Source organism: Dipodascopsis tothii, assembly GCF_038497935.1.
Source record: "Dipodascopsis tothii strain CBS 759.85 unplaced genomic scaffold V1510scaffold_27, whole genome shotgun sequence".
NCBI classification, from domain to species: Eukaryota; Fungi; Ascomycota; class Lipomycetes; order Lipomycetales; family Lipomycetaceae; genus Neoaidaea; species Neoaidaea tothii.
In genome coordinates, this window is record NW_027118011.1 from 133,390 (window position 1) to 149,197 (window position 15,808).

General features: G+C 67.7%; 7 protein-coding genes across 7 annotated transcripts; 4 read left to right on the forward strand and 3 right to left on the reverse strand.

Moving 5' to 3' along the window:
* Positions 1-1,104: 1,104 nt before the first annotated feature.
* V1510DRAFT_368516 (uncharacterized protein) lies at positions 1,105-2,376 on the reverse strand (the record flags this gene model as incomplete). Its single annotated transcript, XM_066931360.1, has 2 exons — positions 1,105-1,627; positions 1,739-2,376. Coding segments are annotated over 2 exons (1,161 nt in total), but the record flags the coding sequence as incomplete, so codon positions are not given.
* A 1,282-nt stretch (positions 2,377-3,658) lies between these two features.
* Positions 3,659-6,029, forward strand: V1510DRAFT_404372 (Spc98 family-domain-containing protein; the record flags this gene model as incomplete). Its single annotated transcript, XM_066932237.1, has 2 exons — positions 3,659-3,830; positions 3,862-6,029. The coding sequence occupies 2 exons, from the start codon at positions 3,659-3,661 to the stop codon at positions 6,027-6,029; spliced, it is 2,340 nt and encodes a 779-aa protein (XP_066787594.1).
* Positions 6,030-6,837: 808 nt separating this feature from the next.
* On the forward strand, positions 6,838-8,644 carry V1510DRAFT_217063 (uncharacterized protein). Its single transcript, XM_066930483.1, has 6 exons — positions 6,838-6,955; positions 6,986-7,121; positions 7,153-8,139; positions 8,171-8,244; positions 8,338-8,366; positions 8,397-8,644. The coding sequence occupies exons 1-6, from the start codon at positions 6,940-6,942 to the stop codon at positions 8,538-8,540; spliced, it is 1,386 nt and encodes a 461-aa protein (XP_066787595.1). The 5' UTR covers positions 6,838-6,939; the 3' UTR covers positions 8,541-8,644.
* A 60-nt stretch (positions 8,645-8,704) lies between these two features.
* On the forward strand, positions 8,705-9,257 carry V1510DRAFT_426920 (uncharacterized protein; the record flags this gene model as incomplete). The annotated part of the gene is made up of 2 exons (XM_066935185.1): positions 8,705-8,997; positions 9,029-9,257. The coding sequence occupies 2 exons, from the start codon at positions 8,705-8,707 to the stop codon at positions 9,255-9,257; spliced, it is 522 nt and encodes a 173-aa protein (XP_066787596.1).
* A 293-nt stretch (positions 9,258-9,550) lies between these two features.
* Positions 9,551-10,138, forward strand: V1510DRAFT_420865 (ubiquitin-conjugating enzyme/RWD-like protein; the record flags this gene model as incomplete). Its single annotated transcript, XM_066934521.1, has 3 exons — positions 9,551-9,588; positions 9,618-9,734; positions 9,766-10,138. Coding segments are annotated over 3 exons (464 nt in total), but the record flags the coding sequence as incomplete, so codon positions are not given.
* Positions 10,130-12,556, reverse strand: V1510DRAFT_431470 (uncharacterized protein; the record flags this gene model as incomplete). The annotated part of the gene is made up of 2 exons (XM_066935436.1): positions 10,130-12,356; positions 12,540-12,556. The coding sequence occupies 2 exons, from the start codon at positions 12,554-12,556 to the stop codon at positions 10,130-10,132; spliced, it is 2,244 nt and encodes a 747-aa protein (XP_066787598.1).
* An 851-nt stretch (positions 12,557-13,407) lies between these two features.
* V1510DRAFT_217244 (general substrate transporter) lies at positions 13,408-15,462 on the reverse strand. The gene is made up of 3 exons (XM_066930484.1): positions 14,893-15,462; positions 14,717-14,860; positions 13,408-14,685 (listed from the first exon to the last, which is right to left on the reverse strand). Exons 1-3 carry the CDS (start codon positions 15,108-15,110, stop codon positions 13,488-13,490), a joined length of 1,560 nt encoding a protein of 519 aa, XP_066787599.1. The 5' UTR covers positions 15,111-15,462; the 3' UTR covers positions 13,408-13,487.
* Between the last annotated feature and the right edge of the window lie 346 nt (positions 15,463-15,808).

The window sequence follows — 15,808 nt, forward strand, 5'->3', positions numbered from 1 at the left end:
GTGGCTTCGACAGCCTGGTCAGGGCGCGTTGCGGAGGGTCTGGCCGTGGCGGTAAGGGCCGCGCAGATTGGAGTGGGTCGCTGGGCAGGGCCGTTTGGACGGGTCGCAAGACCCGCGCAGCCGGGTACCACCGGTAGAGGCTCGGCCGGGTAGGCTGGCGCGGGTCGTTGGGGCAGCGCGGGCGCGCGGGCGTGGGGGGCCCCCCCGACCCGCGCCGGCCCGACCCGCTGCGCCACCAGCCACAGCGCGGCCCACCCGCCCACTGGCGCGGTCCCGCGGCGCTCGTACCCAGGCCGTCTATGTGCGCGCCTACGTAGGCGTCAGTAGCGCGGCCCGGTCGGGCACAGCGCGATGCCGCCGCGCCGCCGATGGCCTGACCCCACCAGTCTGCGCAGATCGGGCGGCTCGCCGCCGCCCTGAGCCGCCGCGGGTGGGCACAGCCACCGGCAGGCGGGCCCGGGGCCCGCAGTGCAGCCGATACGAACGTGCAGCCGATCGGCGGGTTCGTGTGCGGCTCGGTCTGGGCGCGTCTGCGGTGGCGCCAAGCGCCCGCGCCCGCAGCCAGCGGACAGGGTCACCCCGACCGGACCCGGTCACAGCGGGCGTCCTCCGTGCGTCAAGCGAGCAGTGACGTAAGAGGTCGGGGGTTTTTCACACGCGCTCAGGCACGTCGGGAGTTTACTCACGACGCGTGCACACCTGCCGTATGCGGACCGTGGGTCGCCGGGAGCGGCAGCCAACACAACCGGCTTTGCAGCAGCGTCGCCGCGGCAAGCGCGGGCCAGAACAAGCAACGGCATATCGTAAATTAAGCAAAATTAAAACAGGAAATTTTACAGTGCAGATGATGACAGAAACAGTGCCGGCACAAAGGGCACGAAAGAATAACAACAATAATGACTTCATACTCCGTATCCCAGATTTATCTTGACAGTCACAGCCGCGAGATGTCTGCTTGTAGGACCCATCAAAAAACGTAATGTCGTGTAATTCGGTGTGGCGGCGTGCAATGGTGAGCCAGCCCTCGTCGTCCGCCGACTGGGCGCCGGCTGACGGCATACGTGCTATCGTACAAGGCGGCGGGGGCCGCCGCCGCGGGTGCATCTAGAGGTAGCGGCGGCCACCGGCCATGGACGGTAGGTTGCTCATGGCGGGCGCGCCCATGTGCTGGGGCGGCATCTGCTGGATGTTGGAGACAAAGTCCTGGCCGAGGGCGATGTTGATGGGGTCCTGGCCGGGCGGGAGAGCGCGCGTGGCCGAACAGTCCTTGTGCGCGAGCAGGATGGCCTTGAGCGAGACAACCTGCTCGCGAAGCGCGGTGACTTGCGCGTTGAGCGCGTCGTTTTCCGAGCCGTAGTACTCGACCTTGGCCTGCAGGTTGGCCAGCCACTGCTTCTTGCGCTGGCGACACTTGAGCGCGGCAACACGGTTGCGCTCGAGGAAGTTTTTGCGCTTGTCCTCCTCGGACATCTTCTTCGAGTCGGCCTCCTCGGAGCCGTCTCGCTCGCCGTCGCCGTCGTCGTCAGTAGAGTTGCCGCTGACGATGATCTTGGAGCGCTTGGTCGGGGGCTCAGCCGTCTCAGACTTGCGCGCATTTTTGCGGCCGCCGGCCGCACGCTTGCGGTCGCTCTTGGTGTCTGAGCCCGAGTCGGCGCCGGCCGACGCACGCGCCTGTGCGGGCGAGACGGACGCCTTGTCCGCCGTGGTCGGCGGATGCGCATCGCTACCGGCCGACGACGGCGCGCCCTTTTTGGCGGCGGCAGCGGCCTGCGCGGCCGCCTGGGCCTTCTGCTGCTGGCCCTGGCTCAGCAGGAACAGCCCGGACGCGGCCGCATTGGCCGAGTCGCCAAACGGGTCGGGCTTGACCACGATGCCGTTGCGCGGCGCGCCGTCGGGCGCCGGCCGCGCCGTGCCGTTTGGCGCGCGCGCGTTTTCCTGCTGCTCGAGCGGGTGTGGACTCTGCGGCAGCGACTGCACCTGCAGCCCACCAGGCGTCGGCGGCATCAGGCTGAAAATGGCAGCCGTCAGCGGGCTGGCCGCGGCCGGCGGGAACATGGTGCCGGAGCCACCAGGCGTGAGACCCGTGCGAATACCCGACTCGTTGGGCGTCAGGCCCGTGCGCAGGTGGCCCTCAAAGCTCTGGATGCCGGCCGCCTGGGGCCCCTGCAGCATCGCCGGCGAGAGCGGGCCGGACCGTAGGCTGTTCAGGCCCCAATTGAAGCTGGCGCTAGGGCCATTGCCGTTGCCTAGAACAGCGGACGGCGATGCAAGAGCTGCCACCGGCGGCAGGAGCGCCTTTTGCGAGCTCTGTGAGCTCGTCGCACCCTCTTTCGAGGCGAACGACTGCTCGAACGGGTTCGGTTCTAAGTCCACTTTGACTGCGGGGGGCCGCTACGCGCACGCGTGTGCCGAGCGGGGAGCGATGGTGATCCTTCTGCCGTCGCTCTGCCCAGTTAGCACTGCTTGCGTCCACGCCGGTCGGGCGCCGGGCGCCGCGACGGGCCGGCCGGCGGCCGGGCGCCCACCGCGCCACACTGCCCACCGCGCCCGTAGTGCCCGCGTCGGCCCCGTGGGGCCTGCCGCCGGCCTCCCACGGCCGCGCGACAGCCGGCCCAGCGGCAAACCCGCACCCAGTTGTCCAGACTCACCTGCGACTGCTAGCAGTGCCCTCTGGCAGACTGTCGATCGTCACAGCCTTTGTGCGCAACCTTTGTCTGTCAAAGGCTTGTGCAAAATCCGCCTCTGGTCCGTTCAGACGCCGCTCGAATCTGGGCCTAGTTTTTTCTGCGGTTTGGCAAAAAAATGACGAGAAGTGACGTAGGTCCCTCCTGCGTTTTTTTATATATTTTTGACGCCCATGCATAATTTTAGTAATCCCAGCCGCGCCATCCTGCGCTTGCGGTCGCACGTGCTGCAAATTTTGATAGTTGTGCTGCATCCCTCGCGACCCGCATTTGTTATGCTAGCGTTGCATCCAACGTCCTTTCTTTCCCCTCCTCGTCCGATAGTCTGTGCCGGACATTCGCTAGAAGCATCGATCCGCCCGCGCATACGACGACGCATCCACACACCATCCACACCTAACCCTACACGGGTACCATCGCGTCAATGTTGTGTTACCCGGCGGCCGCGCCTGCCCCGTCTCACTCCAGCCGCGCGCTCTACCAAACATCTACCAAACATCGGCCCGCCGGCCTGTGGAACGTTGTGGAATAAACGGGGCTCCCGGAGCTCGCGGGCGCACACGGTAGGTGCGGGACGCCCAGCGCGCGACGGCCAGACGTGGAGACTGGATCGGCAGGAGCGAACAGACACGCGGCGGCTGCGACACGAACGATCGTCGGGCCGGCCACGCGCAGACTAGGGCGTCGCCGGCAGTGGTGTTAGGAACAGTTTGCCACAGACGAACGGCGACGCGCAGACCGGCCGCACGCGTCCGTCTCTTCTCGGCTGGGATCGAAGGGCTCTACTAGCAAACACGATGTGCGCGACCCCCCGCCGGCGGTGCGTCGTGCCAGCGGTTGCCCGCGACTGCCCGTTCCTGCCAGCTCTACCTGTCTAGCCGCCGCAATTTACCTGAACAGCCAGCTGACGACCAGCCCGAGAAAGCCAGCGAGAGACCGGACCGGCAGCGTGAGCAGAGCTCGAGCGTCCTGAGATGTCTGAAGTGCGAATCGCAGACGCGCTTGGCCGACTAGTCGGCGCAATTCTACCGCCGGATGCGTCTGAAAAGGAGCGGCAGCGCTCGATTGCGCGGTCGCGCGCGATCCTGCAGGCCAGCCACGAGAGCCCGGCGAGCGACGCGGACGTGGCCATGGCCGCGAATCAACGTAAGTGCTCGCTCGAGTGTGCTGACGGCAGTGGCGGGACTCGATCTGAACGCGGAGGACGCGTCGACAGTCTCTGCGCTGGCGGCGCGGGTAATGGACCGGCCGGTGCTGCGCAACAAGGCAGCGGTGCTAGGTCTGCTCAGCGCGCTGAAGGATTCGGCGGGCGGGCCGAGCAGCGTGCGGGCGGCGGCGCAGGTCGTGCGCGAAACGGTGCTTGAAACAAACGGACAGGTTCTGGCACGAAGCCGGCCGACACCGGAGCCGGCCGAGAGTGTGCTGTTGCGGGACCTCGTGCACACACTGCAGGGCCTTAACTCGACGGCTTTCCCGTTCAAGAGTCTGCACACGGTGGCGGTGCCGCCGACGCTGACGCTGCCGATCGCGACCGTGCTGCATCGGCTGGTCGAGCCAGCGCTGCTGTACTCGACATTGTCGGCGTACACGGCGAGCGCCGGTAACGGGCTGGTGGAGCAAGCGCTGAAGAGTGCCATGGCCGAGGAGTTGCGCGAGTACCTGGATCTGGTCCTGCAGATCGAGGACGTCGTCCGACGGGAGTTACAGGCCGAGCAGGACCGGCTGGCTGCGGATGAGAGCTGGCAGCGGGCGAGCCTCGGCGGCGTGACGCTCAAGCGGTGCATTGTGTGGCTGCAGCAGCCGACGCTGACGCTCCGTCTGCTGGCGGACATTGTCGCGCAGACGACGGACGCGTCAGGTGGGCAAATCCTGAGCATGTTGCATGGGTACACGGCGCACGGCGACCGTTTCGTGCACGACGTCGCGCGGCGGCTACTGGACCAAGCCACGCGGCCGTTCTACGACATCCTGCAGGCTTGGGTGTACACGGGCGAGTTCCAGGACCCTTACGGCGAGTTCTTTGTGACGCGCGGGCCGGCCCAGGACTCGCTGTGGGCAGGCCGATACGTGCTGCGGCCGGAACATGTACCGGACTTTGTCGCGGGCGAGCTGGCCGACAGGATCTTGCAGACCGGCAAGTCGCTGGACTTTATCCGGGCGGCGTGCGGCGAGGGCGCGTGGGTGGACGCGTTCGCAGCGCGCACGCGCACCGCGTTCGAGTATGGCCCGGCCGCGGCCACGCTGGCGCCGGCCATCGACCGCGCATATTCGGAGACGGTCACATACCTGATGGGCCTGCTTACCAACAAGTTCCGGCTGCAGGACCACCTGGTCGCGCTGAAGAGCTATCTGCTGCTGGGCCAGGGCGACTTTGTCACGATGCTGATCGAGCTGCTGGCGCCGTCGCTGGACCGACCAGCCAATTCGCTATACCGACACAACCTGACGTCGATGCTCGAGACGGCTGTGCTGGGGTCTAACGCGCAGTATGCGTCGGCGGCGGTTCTGCGCAACCTCGACGCGCGCATGCTTGAGCTCGCCCACGGCGAGATCGGCTGGGACGTGTTTACACTCGAGTACAAGGTCGAGTCGCCGCTGGACGTGATTGTGAATGCGTACACGACACGGCAGTACCTCAAAATCTTCAACACGCTGTGGCGCATCAAGCGCATGGGCTTTGTGCTGGACGTGGCCTGGCGCCGGTCCATCACGGGCGCGCGCGGTATCCTGGCGGCCGTGAACGACGTGGTTGGCCGCGAGTGGCGCTCGGCGCGCGCGACGTGCTCGGCCATGATCCACTTTGTGTGCGAGCTCGAGTACTACATCCTCTACGAGGTCATCGAGTCGTCGTGGTCGTCGCTGCAGGCCGAGCTGAGCAAGCCGGACCTGACCGTCGACCGGCTGATCGAGATCCACGAGCAGTATCTGGCCAACATCACCCACAAGGGCCTGCTGGGGTCAGGCCGGTCCGGTCGCGACGACAGTCTGATCCATCAGCTGCACGAGATCCTCAAGCTGATCCTGGCGTTCACCGAGGCCATGGACGCACTCTACAACTACTCGATCGACGAATTCGCCCGTCGCGAGGCCGACTACGGCGCAGAGGAGCAGGCCGCGGTGCGTGAGAGCGTGGCCGAGCGCCTGCGCGACCTGCGGGCGCGCTTCCGCAGCCTGGTCGAGCGCCTGCTGGCCGATCTGGCCGCACAGAGCGACCCGGAGATGCGGTTCCTGGGCACCCGACTGAACTTCAACGAGTACTACACGGTCGCCCGCCGACGTCGCGACAAGGACAAGCGGCAGTCAGGACTAGTCGACCGCGCAACGCGCGGCCAGTCTGCCGGCTAGAGGCCGTCTCGCCTAGCGAGCCTCCGGTAGCGACTGTGTCGAGGGTGGACCTGCGGTCGACTGCTTCTGTCGGAAGCCAGCTATTCTCGTCGCAATCGACGCACGGGGCTCGCGTCACCGCACATGGGCTCCAGCGGCGACTCCAAGCTTTGCGGACGTGTTCCCGGCGTCGACTCTTCTGGTACGGCTGTCGGGTATATGCATATACCCGCCAGTGTGTAGCCGCTCATATAAGCGCCGTGGCATATACCCGCTGTGGCATATACCCGCGTGGCGCATAGCCGCTGACCCGATCCTGTCCAGCTTTTAGAGCCCCGTGCGGCTAACTGTATATATAACCACTCGAGCCGCAAGTCGCGTAGGCCTCGCCACCGGACTGTGTCTGCTGAGCTGCCCCCGCCTCGTCGCGAACATCGCGGAGTTGGGAGGAAATGTCCAGGTACGCCAGTTTAGTATGGCGAAATGAAGTACCCACACGACCTAGTCCGATCTGGACGGAAAAATTCCTTCATATTTCGAACCAAGCGAAACTGTGGAGACCGTCCGTGCTCGCCAGTCGTCGCAGACGCCATAGATCGCGGCAGACAGAGGCCAGGACACGGCGTGAGCAATCAAGCAGGCCGCAGGCGCAATTGGTAGCGTCGGACACCAGCCGGCGACCAATCAGTGCGACCGTTGATCCTCTCTGGCAGGCCGGGGAGAGCATGCGCGCGGGCACAACACACGTCAGATCCCAGATACACTCGGCCGCGAGGCGCCAGGCCGCGGAAAGCGCCACAGCGCCAGTGCGCGCGCAAAAACGCGGCGCACGGATAGAACGGGCGCAAACACGCGCGGGCCGGATACGTCAGCAACGATAGCCACAGACACAGACCACGCGCGCCGCTCGCGGCACGCGCGGGGGCCGGTCATGGCGTACCGGATAGGTGAGTGCACGGAGGATGCGCTGACGACAGAAAGCAACCGGCAGACGCGCGCAGTGTGCCGGGCGGCGCCGTGCCGGGCGGGCAATCCGCAGATCGCGGTCGGCGAGCTGCGGCTGGGCGTGTCGGTGGACACGGGCGAGTACGGCGCGTGGCAGTGGCGGCACTGGTAAGTCGGACGGGGAGCAAGCTGACAGCAGGGTGTGTGTGCCGCCAGCGATGGTGCAGGCGGTGGCCGCGACGCTGCCGGACCCGTCGGCCCTGGACGGCTACGGCGGGCTGGACTCGGCGCAGCGCCACCGGGTCGCGCTGGCGCTGCACGAGGGCCATGTGACGGAGGACCTACGGCCAGACCGGCTGCCGACGAGGCCGTACAATCAGAGCCCGCAGCTGGCAGGGGGGCCGGGCGTGCAGGTGACTATGAGCCAAACGGTGGCTCCGGGAATGCCGCTGGGCCACGGGCTGCCGCCGGGATTCCTGGCGGGGCTGCCACAGGGCCTGCCGCTGAACGCGGGGCTGCACCAGGTCCAGATGATGGGCCTGCAGGGCATGCCAATGGTGGCCGTGACCGGGATGGGCGGCCAGCACATGGCGGCGGTTGCACACATGGCGCCGATGGGCGGGCTGCCGCAGGGGATGCCGGGACTGCAGATGACAGGACGGCCGCAGAGCATGGCTCAGGGAATGGTCCAGGGAATGGGCCAGGGAATGGGCCAAGGAATGGGCCAGGTAATGGCCCAGGGAATGGCCCAGGGACTGCCTCAGGGAATGGTTCAGGGACTCCCCCAGGGACTCCCCCAGGGACTGCCCCAGGGACTGCCCCAGAGCGCGCCGCAGAGCCTGCCGCATGGCCTAGCTCAGGGCCTGCCGCAGGGCCTCCCCCAGGGCCCGTCGCCGATGCCACCCGCCCAGCTGGTGCTCCAGCAGGGCATGCATCCGTTCCAGATGGTCCCCCAAGGCGTGCCGCAGATGCCGCAGATGCCGCAGATGCAGGCCATGTCGCAGGGCATGCCGCCGTCTATGGTGCAGGCGCTGTCGCAGGCGTCACGGACCATGGCCGGCGCGCCGCAGGTGTCGGCGACGGCCGGCGGCGCGTTCCGGCGGCCGGCGCCGGCGCTGTATGCCGACACAGACTACGACACGCGCACGCGGCGGCTGGAGACCAGTCTGGATACCCCCGCGGACACGTATGTACGTCGCCGGACGCGCTGACGACAGCAAAAACCTCAAGGTGGACAATCTACTGAACCGCGCGGCCGAGTTCAACGAGTACTCGCCGACGTCGAAAAAACGCGGGCGTGGCCGGCCCCGCAAGCTCGACGAGAACGGCAACCCGGTGCGGGTGCCGAAGCCGCCGGCGGAGGACGGCGTCAAGCGCGGGCGGGGCCGGCCGCGCAAGGACCCGAGCCTACGGGTAAGTCTTGCCGAGAGCCCGCTGACGCAGAAACCCAGCGACGACAGCGTCAAGCGCGGCCGCGGCCGGCCGCGCAAGGACGACTCGACGCCGCGCAAGACGGCCAAGCTGAACGCGGACGGCACGAAGCGCGGCCGCGGCCGGCCGCGCAAGTACGAGTACACGCCGGAGTGATGTATGCTAGTGTAGAATTAGAAGGCATGAGCCGCGCGGCGTGCGGCGCGTCTGAGCTGCGGCGCATGAGCCGCATTGTGTGCGGCGCGCGTGAGCCGCACCGCGTGCGGCGCCAAGGGTACGGTGAAAACCTCGCGCCGCGCGACACTCTCCCCACCAGCACCATGCTCTCGTCCATGTCGCACATGTCCATTCGCCAGACGCTGGTCCAGGCACTCAACTTCGCGTTGGTGCTGACGACCGCGTTCATGTTCTGGAAGGGCCTCTCGGTCGCGGCGGACTCGCCGTCGCCGATCGTGGTCGTGCTCTCTGGATCAATGGAGCCGGCGTTCCAGCGCGGCGACATCCTGTTCCTGTGGAACCGCCAGCCCAAGGTCAAGGTCGGCGACATCGTCGTGTACAACGTCAAGGGCCGCAACATCCCGATCGTGCACCGGGTCGTGCGCAACCATGTGTCGTAAGTGCGCGCGCGGACGAGCTGACGCCAGGACCAAGAAGCAGCTGCTGCTGACCAAGGGCGACAACAACGGCCTCGACGACGTCGATCTCTACGCGTACAAGCAGTACTACCTCGACCGGGAGAAGGAGGTCATTGGCGCCGTCAAGGCGTACGTGCCCAAGGTGGGCTACGCGACCATTTTGCTGAGCGAGAACGTGTGGTTCAAGTACTCCATTCTGGCGGCCATGGGGCTGCTGTCGATGGTGCAGCGGGACTAGTGTACATAGAAACGTGTTTGATTGAGCCCGGTAGAGGGCGCGGCGGAGCCGCGCTGAGCCGCACGGTGCGCGGCGCCAGCCGCACGCGGTGCGGCGCCGGCCGCAGCCACCTGGCGCCTCGCGCGGGCCGCATCGCCACCGGCCGGCCGCGGGCCCGCTGCGGCACGCGCCGCACGCCGTGCGGCGTCAGCCGCACCGCGCGCGGCGCCCGCAGATCCGGCCCGTGCGCAGCCGCACCGCGTGCGGCGCCTCCCTACTTCCCCCCCGACTTCCGTTCCCAACCCCAACCGGCACCATGACGACGCCCCAGGCCATGCGCCGGATCGCAAAGGTACGCGCCCTCTGGGCCCGCTGACGCAGGAAATCGCCGACCTCCAGGCCAATCCGTCGCCGTCCTACTCGGCCGGTCCCCGCAGCGACTCGGACCTGCTCGTCTGGGACGTCAAGCTGTCTGGCCCCGCCGACTCGCCGTACGCTGTAAGTCGCCCGCCCGCGCCCGCTGACCCAGAACGGCGTGTTCACGCTCGGCCTGACGCTGCCGCCGACGTACCCGTTCAACCCGCCGACGCTGGCGTTCGTCACCAAGATCTACCATCCAAACGTTCTCGCCGACGGATCCGTCTGCCTGCCGCTGCTCAAGACGGACCAGTGGAAGCCCTCGTACAAGATCTCGACGATCATCGACATGGTGCTGGCCCTGCTCAAGGAGCCCAACGGCGACGAGGCCATCGAAGAGTCCGTCGGCGACGAGTGGAAGAACAACCGGCCGGCGTTTGAGCGCCGCGCGCGCGAGTTTACGGCAAAGTACGCAGGATAAGCTGCCTGTTGGGTCTATGTACACGGAGCAGGGCTCCCAATGAATATGATACAGTCTATCGTCGGCGCAGGCGCCGCGGCGTCCACGGCTGGCCGTCCGCGGCAGCCTGTTGGATCCGGGCCGCGTAGGCGGCGCGAACGGCGTCGCGCTCGGCGCGCCGCTCACGCGACCGGGCAGCTTCTTTGGCCCGTCGCAGCGCCCGCACGTCAGCCCGCCGCATGCCCATGGCCTGCAGGGCGGCGAACGCCCAGTCGCGGACGTCGGCGGCGTCCTGGGCGATCGCGGCGTCCGCGATCGTGTGCAGGGCGACCAGACCGGGGTCGAACGACCGGCGGACGGCCGCCGGAACGTCTGCCAGAGGCGGCGGCGAGCCGGCGGGGGCGGCCACGACCAGCTCGTACGCGCGCACGAGCCGCTCGGCGCGCGGCGCGAGCGCTGGCCGCAGTTCCGGCGGTGTCTGGGGCGCCGAAAGGTGCTCGGCCACGTCCTCGCGCAGCAGCGCCAGCCACAGATCGCGCGCGTGGCCGGCGCCGTGTCGTCGGGCGACGCCGGTCACCAGCACGGCCTGCACGTAGTCGTAGGTCCGGTGCGGCCGGGTCAAGCCGCCGTCGTGGACGCCGTGGAGGGCCTCGGCCACGAGCTCGCCGTCGCCCACGGCCACTGCCGACGCCAGCAAGGTCGCCCAGCTGTCGGCGGCGGCCGCCGGCGGCAGGCTGCGGGCGTGGTCGGCGGCCTGGTCGACGCTGCGGCGCGCGGCCGAGTGCACGAGCATGGCCGTCTCGATCGGCACGGTGTCGTCGTCGGTCCAGATCTCCTCGAGCACCTCCTGGACGCGCTCGCGCGCGTCAAACGTCAGGTAGACGTACAGCAGCTCGGTCTGCAGCGCGCGCCGGCGGCGAGCCAGTCGCTCGCTGCGCTCGCCGTCGTCGTGCTCGACGCCGGCCTGCATGCGCTCGAGCACCGGCAGGCTCTCGATGATTTTCTGGGCCAGCTCGGCGTCGCGCGTGCGCGCGGCAAAGTTGAGCAGCGCCGTGACGATCGCCGGCTCGCGCACCATCGTGTCTGGCAGCCGGTAGACGATCTCCTCGGCGTGGCCGACAAATGGCTCGTCCTTGGCGAACGCACGGATCAGTCGGGCCAGCAGCTGCGGCGGATACGCGTGCAGGTCCGGCCCGAACTGCTGCTGCAGCAGCTTCCAGTGGCGCACGGCGCTGGCCGTGTGTGAGCGGCTGACAGCGGCCACGATCTGCTCGTAGACGACGGTGGCCGGGACCTGTGCGCGCTCCTGCCGGAGGACAAAGTCGTAGAGCCCGGCGGCGTCCGACGGCGGCGTGGCCCCGGCCGACAGCCGCGAGGCCGCCGCGACCAGGTCCAGCCGCTGCTGGCGGCTGGCAGCGCCGCCGAGCGTCTGCAGCTGCATTGAGAGCAGCACGGCCGCCTTGACTTGGAGCCGGTCGTCGCGGCGGGCGGCCAAAACGGCGTCCAGCAGCGCCGACAGCAGCTCCACAGAGAGCCCGCTGGCGGCCGGTGACGGCGCGTCGCGCAGGAACCGCGTGCACAGCGTGGCGGCGACCAGCAGCAGTCCGTCGGCCAGAGCCGCACGCACGGTGAGCTCGGCCACGAGCGCGCGCACGTCCGCAGCACCCTCGACCGCCGCCGCCAGCGTCGCCGCGTCGCCCAGCCGCTCGCGCACCCGCCAGCTCAGCGGGTACCGCGTGGCCAGGACCGTGCCGGCATGGCGCACGAACTCGGCCTCGGCCCGGAAAACCATGCCGCCGACGGCGTTCAGCGTGGCCACGCGACACGTCCGCGTCCGCTCCGGCGCAAGCCATTCCAGCACGCGCTCGGCCGCAGCCTCGTGCGCGTGCGCGTACAGCTCGGCCACGACGTCGTAGCTCGGGTAGTTGTTGTATGCGTCGTCCAGCAGCGTTGTCAGCTGCTGGCGCAGTTCGGGCTGGTTCTGGGCCGGGTCGATCTCGGCCGCCAGCGCCGCGGCCGTCGCCAGGTACTCGGCCAGCGGCCGCGCACGCCGTGCGGCTGCCCGCGACCGCAGCTGCTCGCGGTGCGGAAGCAGCGGCCCCGGTGCAGCCGCCGGCCGCGGTCCGGGCTCGGTCTCGAGCAGGTCCACGGCGTCCACGGCGGCCGCCGCGCGGCCGCCATGCACCGGCGCCGGCGCCACCGCCGTGGTCACGCCCAGCACGCCCCGCCGCCGCGGCGCCGCCGGCCGCCGGCTCGCGTCGGCCTCGGGATCCGCCGTCCGAGCCGTCGAATGAATGTTCCGTCTGCCCGGCAGCCGCGCACACGCTGCCGGGGATGCTGTAGATGCAAATGCCAAATTGATTGATGGATTCCAGGCCGGCCTCCGTGCCGGGCCCGGCGGTCGGTGACGCGGCGGCGGGCTCACGGGTCGGCCTGCTGGCCGATGTGGACATGGAGCCACCACCACCGGCTCCAGCAGCGCCGACCGGGCCAGCCGCCGCATCATGTCGCACGTCAATAGTTTTCGCATATCTTGGCCGTTCCGCGCATCTTTTGGTTGGGCTGGGCGGGCTCAATTTCTGCGTCGTCAGCTGCGTCCAAGTCGGCCCGTTCGGCCACGGTTCCGGAGGCAAGACGGCGCCGGCGGCCCCGGAGAGCCCGCCGGTCCGTGCGGCCACGGCCTGGCATCCTCTGGGCGGCGTCCGCGGGCGCAGCGAGCGCTGCGTGGACCGCCCCGTCGCCGTGCCGGCCACTTACTCTGCTTGTTTTCCTGCGTGGCTAGAAATCCAGCCAACGCTGCCGTGTCGGCGTCCAGTCCTTTGCAGGCGCAATCGTCGAGTGTTCGGCCCTGCCTGCTGCAGCTTCTGCCGTTGCCAGACGCTTGTGCCGTCCGTGCGGTGATGATTTGGTAACAGCAGGCTTGTATTTTTCGTCGCTGGTAGTTTAGAGCCGACAAAACTTTTCGTTTTGTCGCTGAAAATTTCAAGCTCGCGCAGTGGTAAATAAGCCCAGCGGCCCGCTGCCGCAGACAGAGCACGCGAGCCGCATCGCCGGCGGACGACTACAGGTACGAGTGCCGGCGCAGCGGCCGGCGCGGCCGCGCACGCGGGTGCGACGGTGGCTGTGGCGGGAGATGTGGCAGGGCGCGGCGGCGTGGCTGAGACGCGGCTGGACGTGGCTGGACGTGGCTCGCCCGGCGGCTGCCAAGTGGCTTGCGGGTGGCTCGCCCGGTGGCTTGTGGCGGCTCTCGCAGTGGCGCGTGACGCGGCGGGCGGGGAGCCGCACGGCGTGCGGCGAGCCAAGCCGCCCAGCCGCGCCCAGCCGCACGTGCGGAGCCAAGCCGCACGCCATGCGGCGCGTAGTAGATTCTATACATTGTCTATAAACAAAACGCCATCCCACCATGTAAAGTACACGCCGGCCTCCGAGTACGCTCAGTACTGGTCCGAGCTGTAGTCGTACATCTCAACCTCGACCGACCGGTGCAGCTTGATGTTGCCCAGCTCGATGTCGCGTGCCGTGCTGTCGATCTTCGACCGGTGCGGGTCCTCCCGGGTCATGAACTTCTTCCACAGCGGCGGGCCCGGCTCGAAGATCAGGTTCATCTCCTCGAGCGTGCGCTGCTTTGTCTCCGGGAACGCAAAGAACACGTGCACGCAGGCCAGGACGTTGAGCACGCCGAAGATCAGAAACATGCGCCAGGAAATGACCCGGAACAGCGGCGGCACGCCGAAGCCCAGCATGTAGTTGGTCGCCCAGTTGCCGGCCGAGGCGATCGACATGGCCTTGCTGCGCAGCCGCAGCGGCATGATCTCGGGCGGGTACATCCACGAGATCGGGCCCCAGGACATGGCGTACGTGGCCACGGTCAGGTACGACAGCGCCACGACCGCGCGCGACGCCGGCATGTTGTCGTAGATCATCCAGGTGTAGGCGCGGTCGACGTCCGACGTCGGCTCGCCGTAGATCTTGTACACGGCCGCGATGGTGAAGAAGAAGACGGCCATGAGGAACGAGCCGATGATGAGCGGCGGCCGGCGGCCCCAGCGGTCGCTCCACATCATGGCCGGCACGGTCATGACCACGTTGATGACGTACTGGATGGACGACGACATGAGCGTGTTGGTGACGCCCGCGCCCTCGAGCACGTAGACGATGTAGTACAGCAGCACGTTGATGCCGCAGAACTGCGACCACATCTGGATCGACAGCGCGAGCACGCTCCGGCGCAGCAGGCGGCCCCGGAAGAGCTCGTAGTACGAGTTGGTCGAGTTCTCGCGCTCCCACCGGATCTGGTCCTCGATCTCCTTGAACTCGGCCAGCACGAGCGGGTCGTCGACGTCGCAGTTGGGCGTGCGCAGGTAGGCCAGCACGCGCAGCGCCTCGTCCCAGTGGTCCTTGTTGGCCAGCCAACGCGGCGACTTGGGGAAGAAAAAGAGCGCGGCCAGCAGGATGACGGCCGGCACGATCTGGACGCCCCACGGCACGCGGAACGACGCCGTGGACGGGATGTACGAGCAGCCGTACTGCACGAAGAACTGGATCATGATGCCCCACGTGATGGCCCACTGCTGCAGCGTCACGAGCCGGCCGCGGATCTGCCGCGGCGCCAGCTCGGCCTGGTACACCGGTCTGCCGTCAGCGCGCTCGCGAGGCCACTTACACTAACGACGACGTCACGCCCACGCACAGGCCGCACACGATGCGGCCCGTGACGAGCATCGGCACGCCGTTGGCCGCGGACTGCACGGCGGCGCCGAGAATCCACAGCAGCGCCGCCAGCTGGATGGCGTGTTTGCGCGACAGCCTGGCGTCAGTTCGGACCCTGTTCGCACTCACTTCTCGCCCAGCGGACTCGAGATTATCGCACCCACGACCGAGCCGGCGGCCATGGACGACGTGATCGCACCCTGCTGCAAGCCAAGCGGGTTGTTGAAGTAGTTCTTGTACTGGTCGGTGGCCAGCACGCCCGACATGGACGAGATGTCGAAGCCGAAGAGACCGCCACCGAGGGCCGCGAAGGCCGAGATCGTGTAGACGTTCACCGCCCGTCCCATGGTGCGATCGAGACGGCGCCCGCGGATGTGTATCTGTGTCGCTGGCACCTGCCAGTTACTGTGACCGTTCCTGCGTACCGGCAGCTAATGGGCTCGGACGGTATAAGTACTTTGGAGCTTGCCCACGGCGCCTGAGGCCTACGGCCACGGCGGCAGCAGAAACTCAAAATCTAGAACCTAAAGCCAGAGCGAGCACGGAAACAGCTCGCTCACTGGTGGCCCCCCGGCCATCTATCAACTCGGAAATATCTGGCCGTAACGGGCGGTGTCTGTTCGTCTAATTAAAGTGCTGGCAAAACCCGCTATTCCAGGGTGGGCAAAGAACATGAAGTCCCAACTTGATCAGAGTCACAAGGTTTATCTCTGTGCGGAGCTAGCATGTTGAACTGTGTTCTTTTGTTCTAGTCCTGCTCTAATAGGGCATAAATCCCAGCTAGTGCACCACAGCCGAGCTTCTTTCGGCAGCGGTCTGAGACATTATGTGAACGCTCTGCACACGCTGCCGCGATATGCCGAATCGGACCCGAGCACGGCTTCCATCACGCGAAGCGCGCGCCGGCCACGGGCTGCCACAAAGGCACGCGGTGTAGGACGTGCTTGGCCTGGCTGCGCCGTCCCGTGCGGCCGTTCGCTGCGGTGAGCTGCCGGCGCTATCGCTGGCGGCCGCTGCCGTCAGATTCGCGGCGCCGTACTTATGG

What these genes read in the sequence shown, in the direction of transcription:
- V1510DRAFT_217244 (XM_066930484.1), bottom strand. Translation starts at nt 15,110, where the DNA reads ATGGGACGGGCGGTGAACGTCTACACGATCTCGGCCTTCGCGGCCCTC. An exon ending in TCGAGTCCGCTGGGCGAGAA is followed by an intron (nt 14,861 to 14,892) that starts GTGAGTGCGAAC and finishes AACTGACGCCAG; the next exon opens with GCTGTCGCGCAAACACGCCA. An exon ending in GGCGTGACGTCGTCGTTAGT is followed by an intron (nt 14,686 to 14,716) that starts GTAAGTGGCCTC and finishes CGCTGACGGCAG; the next exon opens with ACCGGTGTACCAGGCCGAGC.
- V1510DRAFT_217063 (XM_066930483.1), top strand. An exon ending in CTGGATACCCCCGCGGACAC is followed by an intron (nt 8,140 to 8,170) that starts GTATGTACGTCG and finishes CGCTGACGACAG; the next exon opens with CAAAAACCTCAAGGTGGACA. An exon ending in GCAAGGACCCGAGCCTACGG is followed by an intron (nt 8,367 to 8,396) that starts GTAAGTCTTGCC and finishes CCGCTGACGCAG; the next exon opens with AAACCCAGCGACGACAGCGT.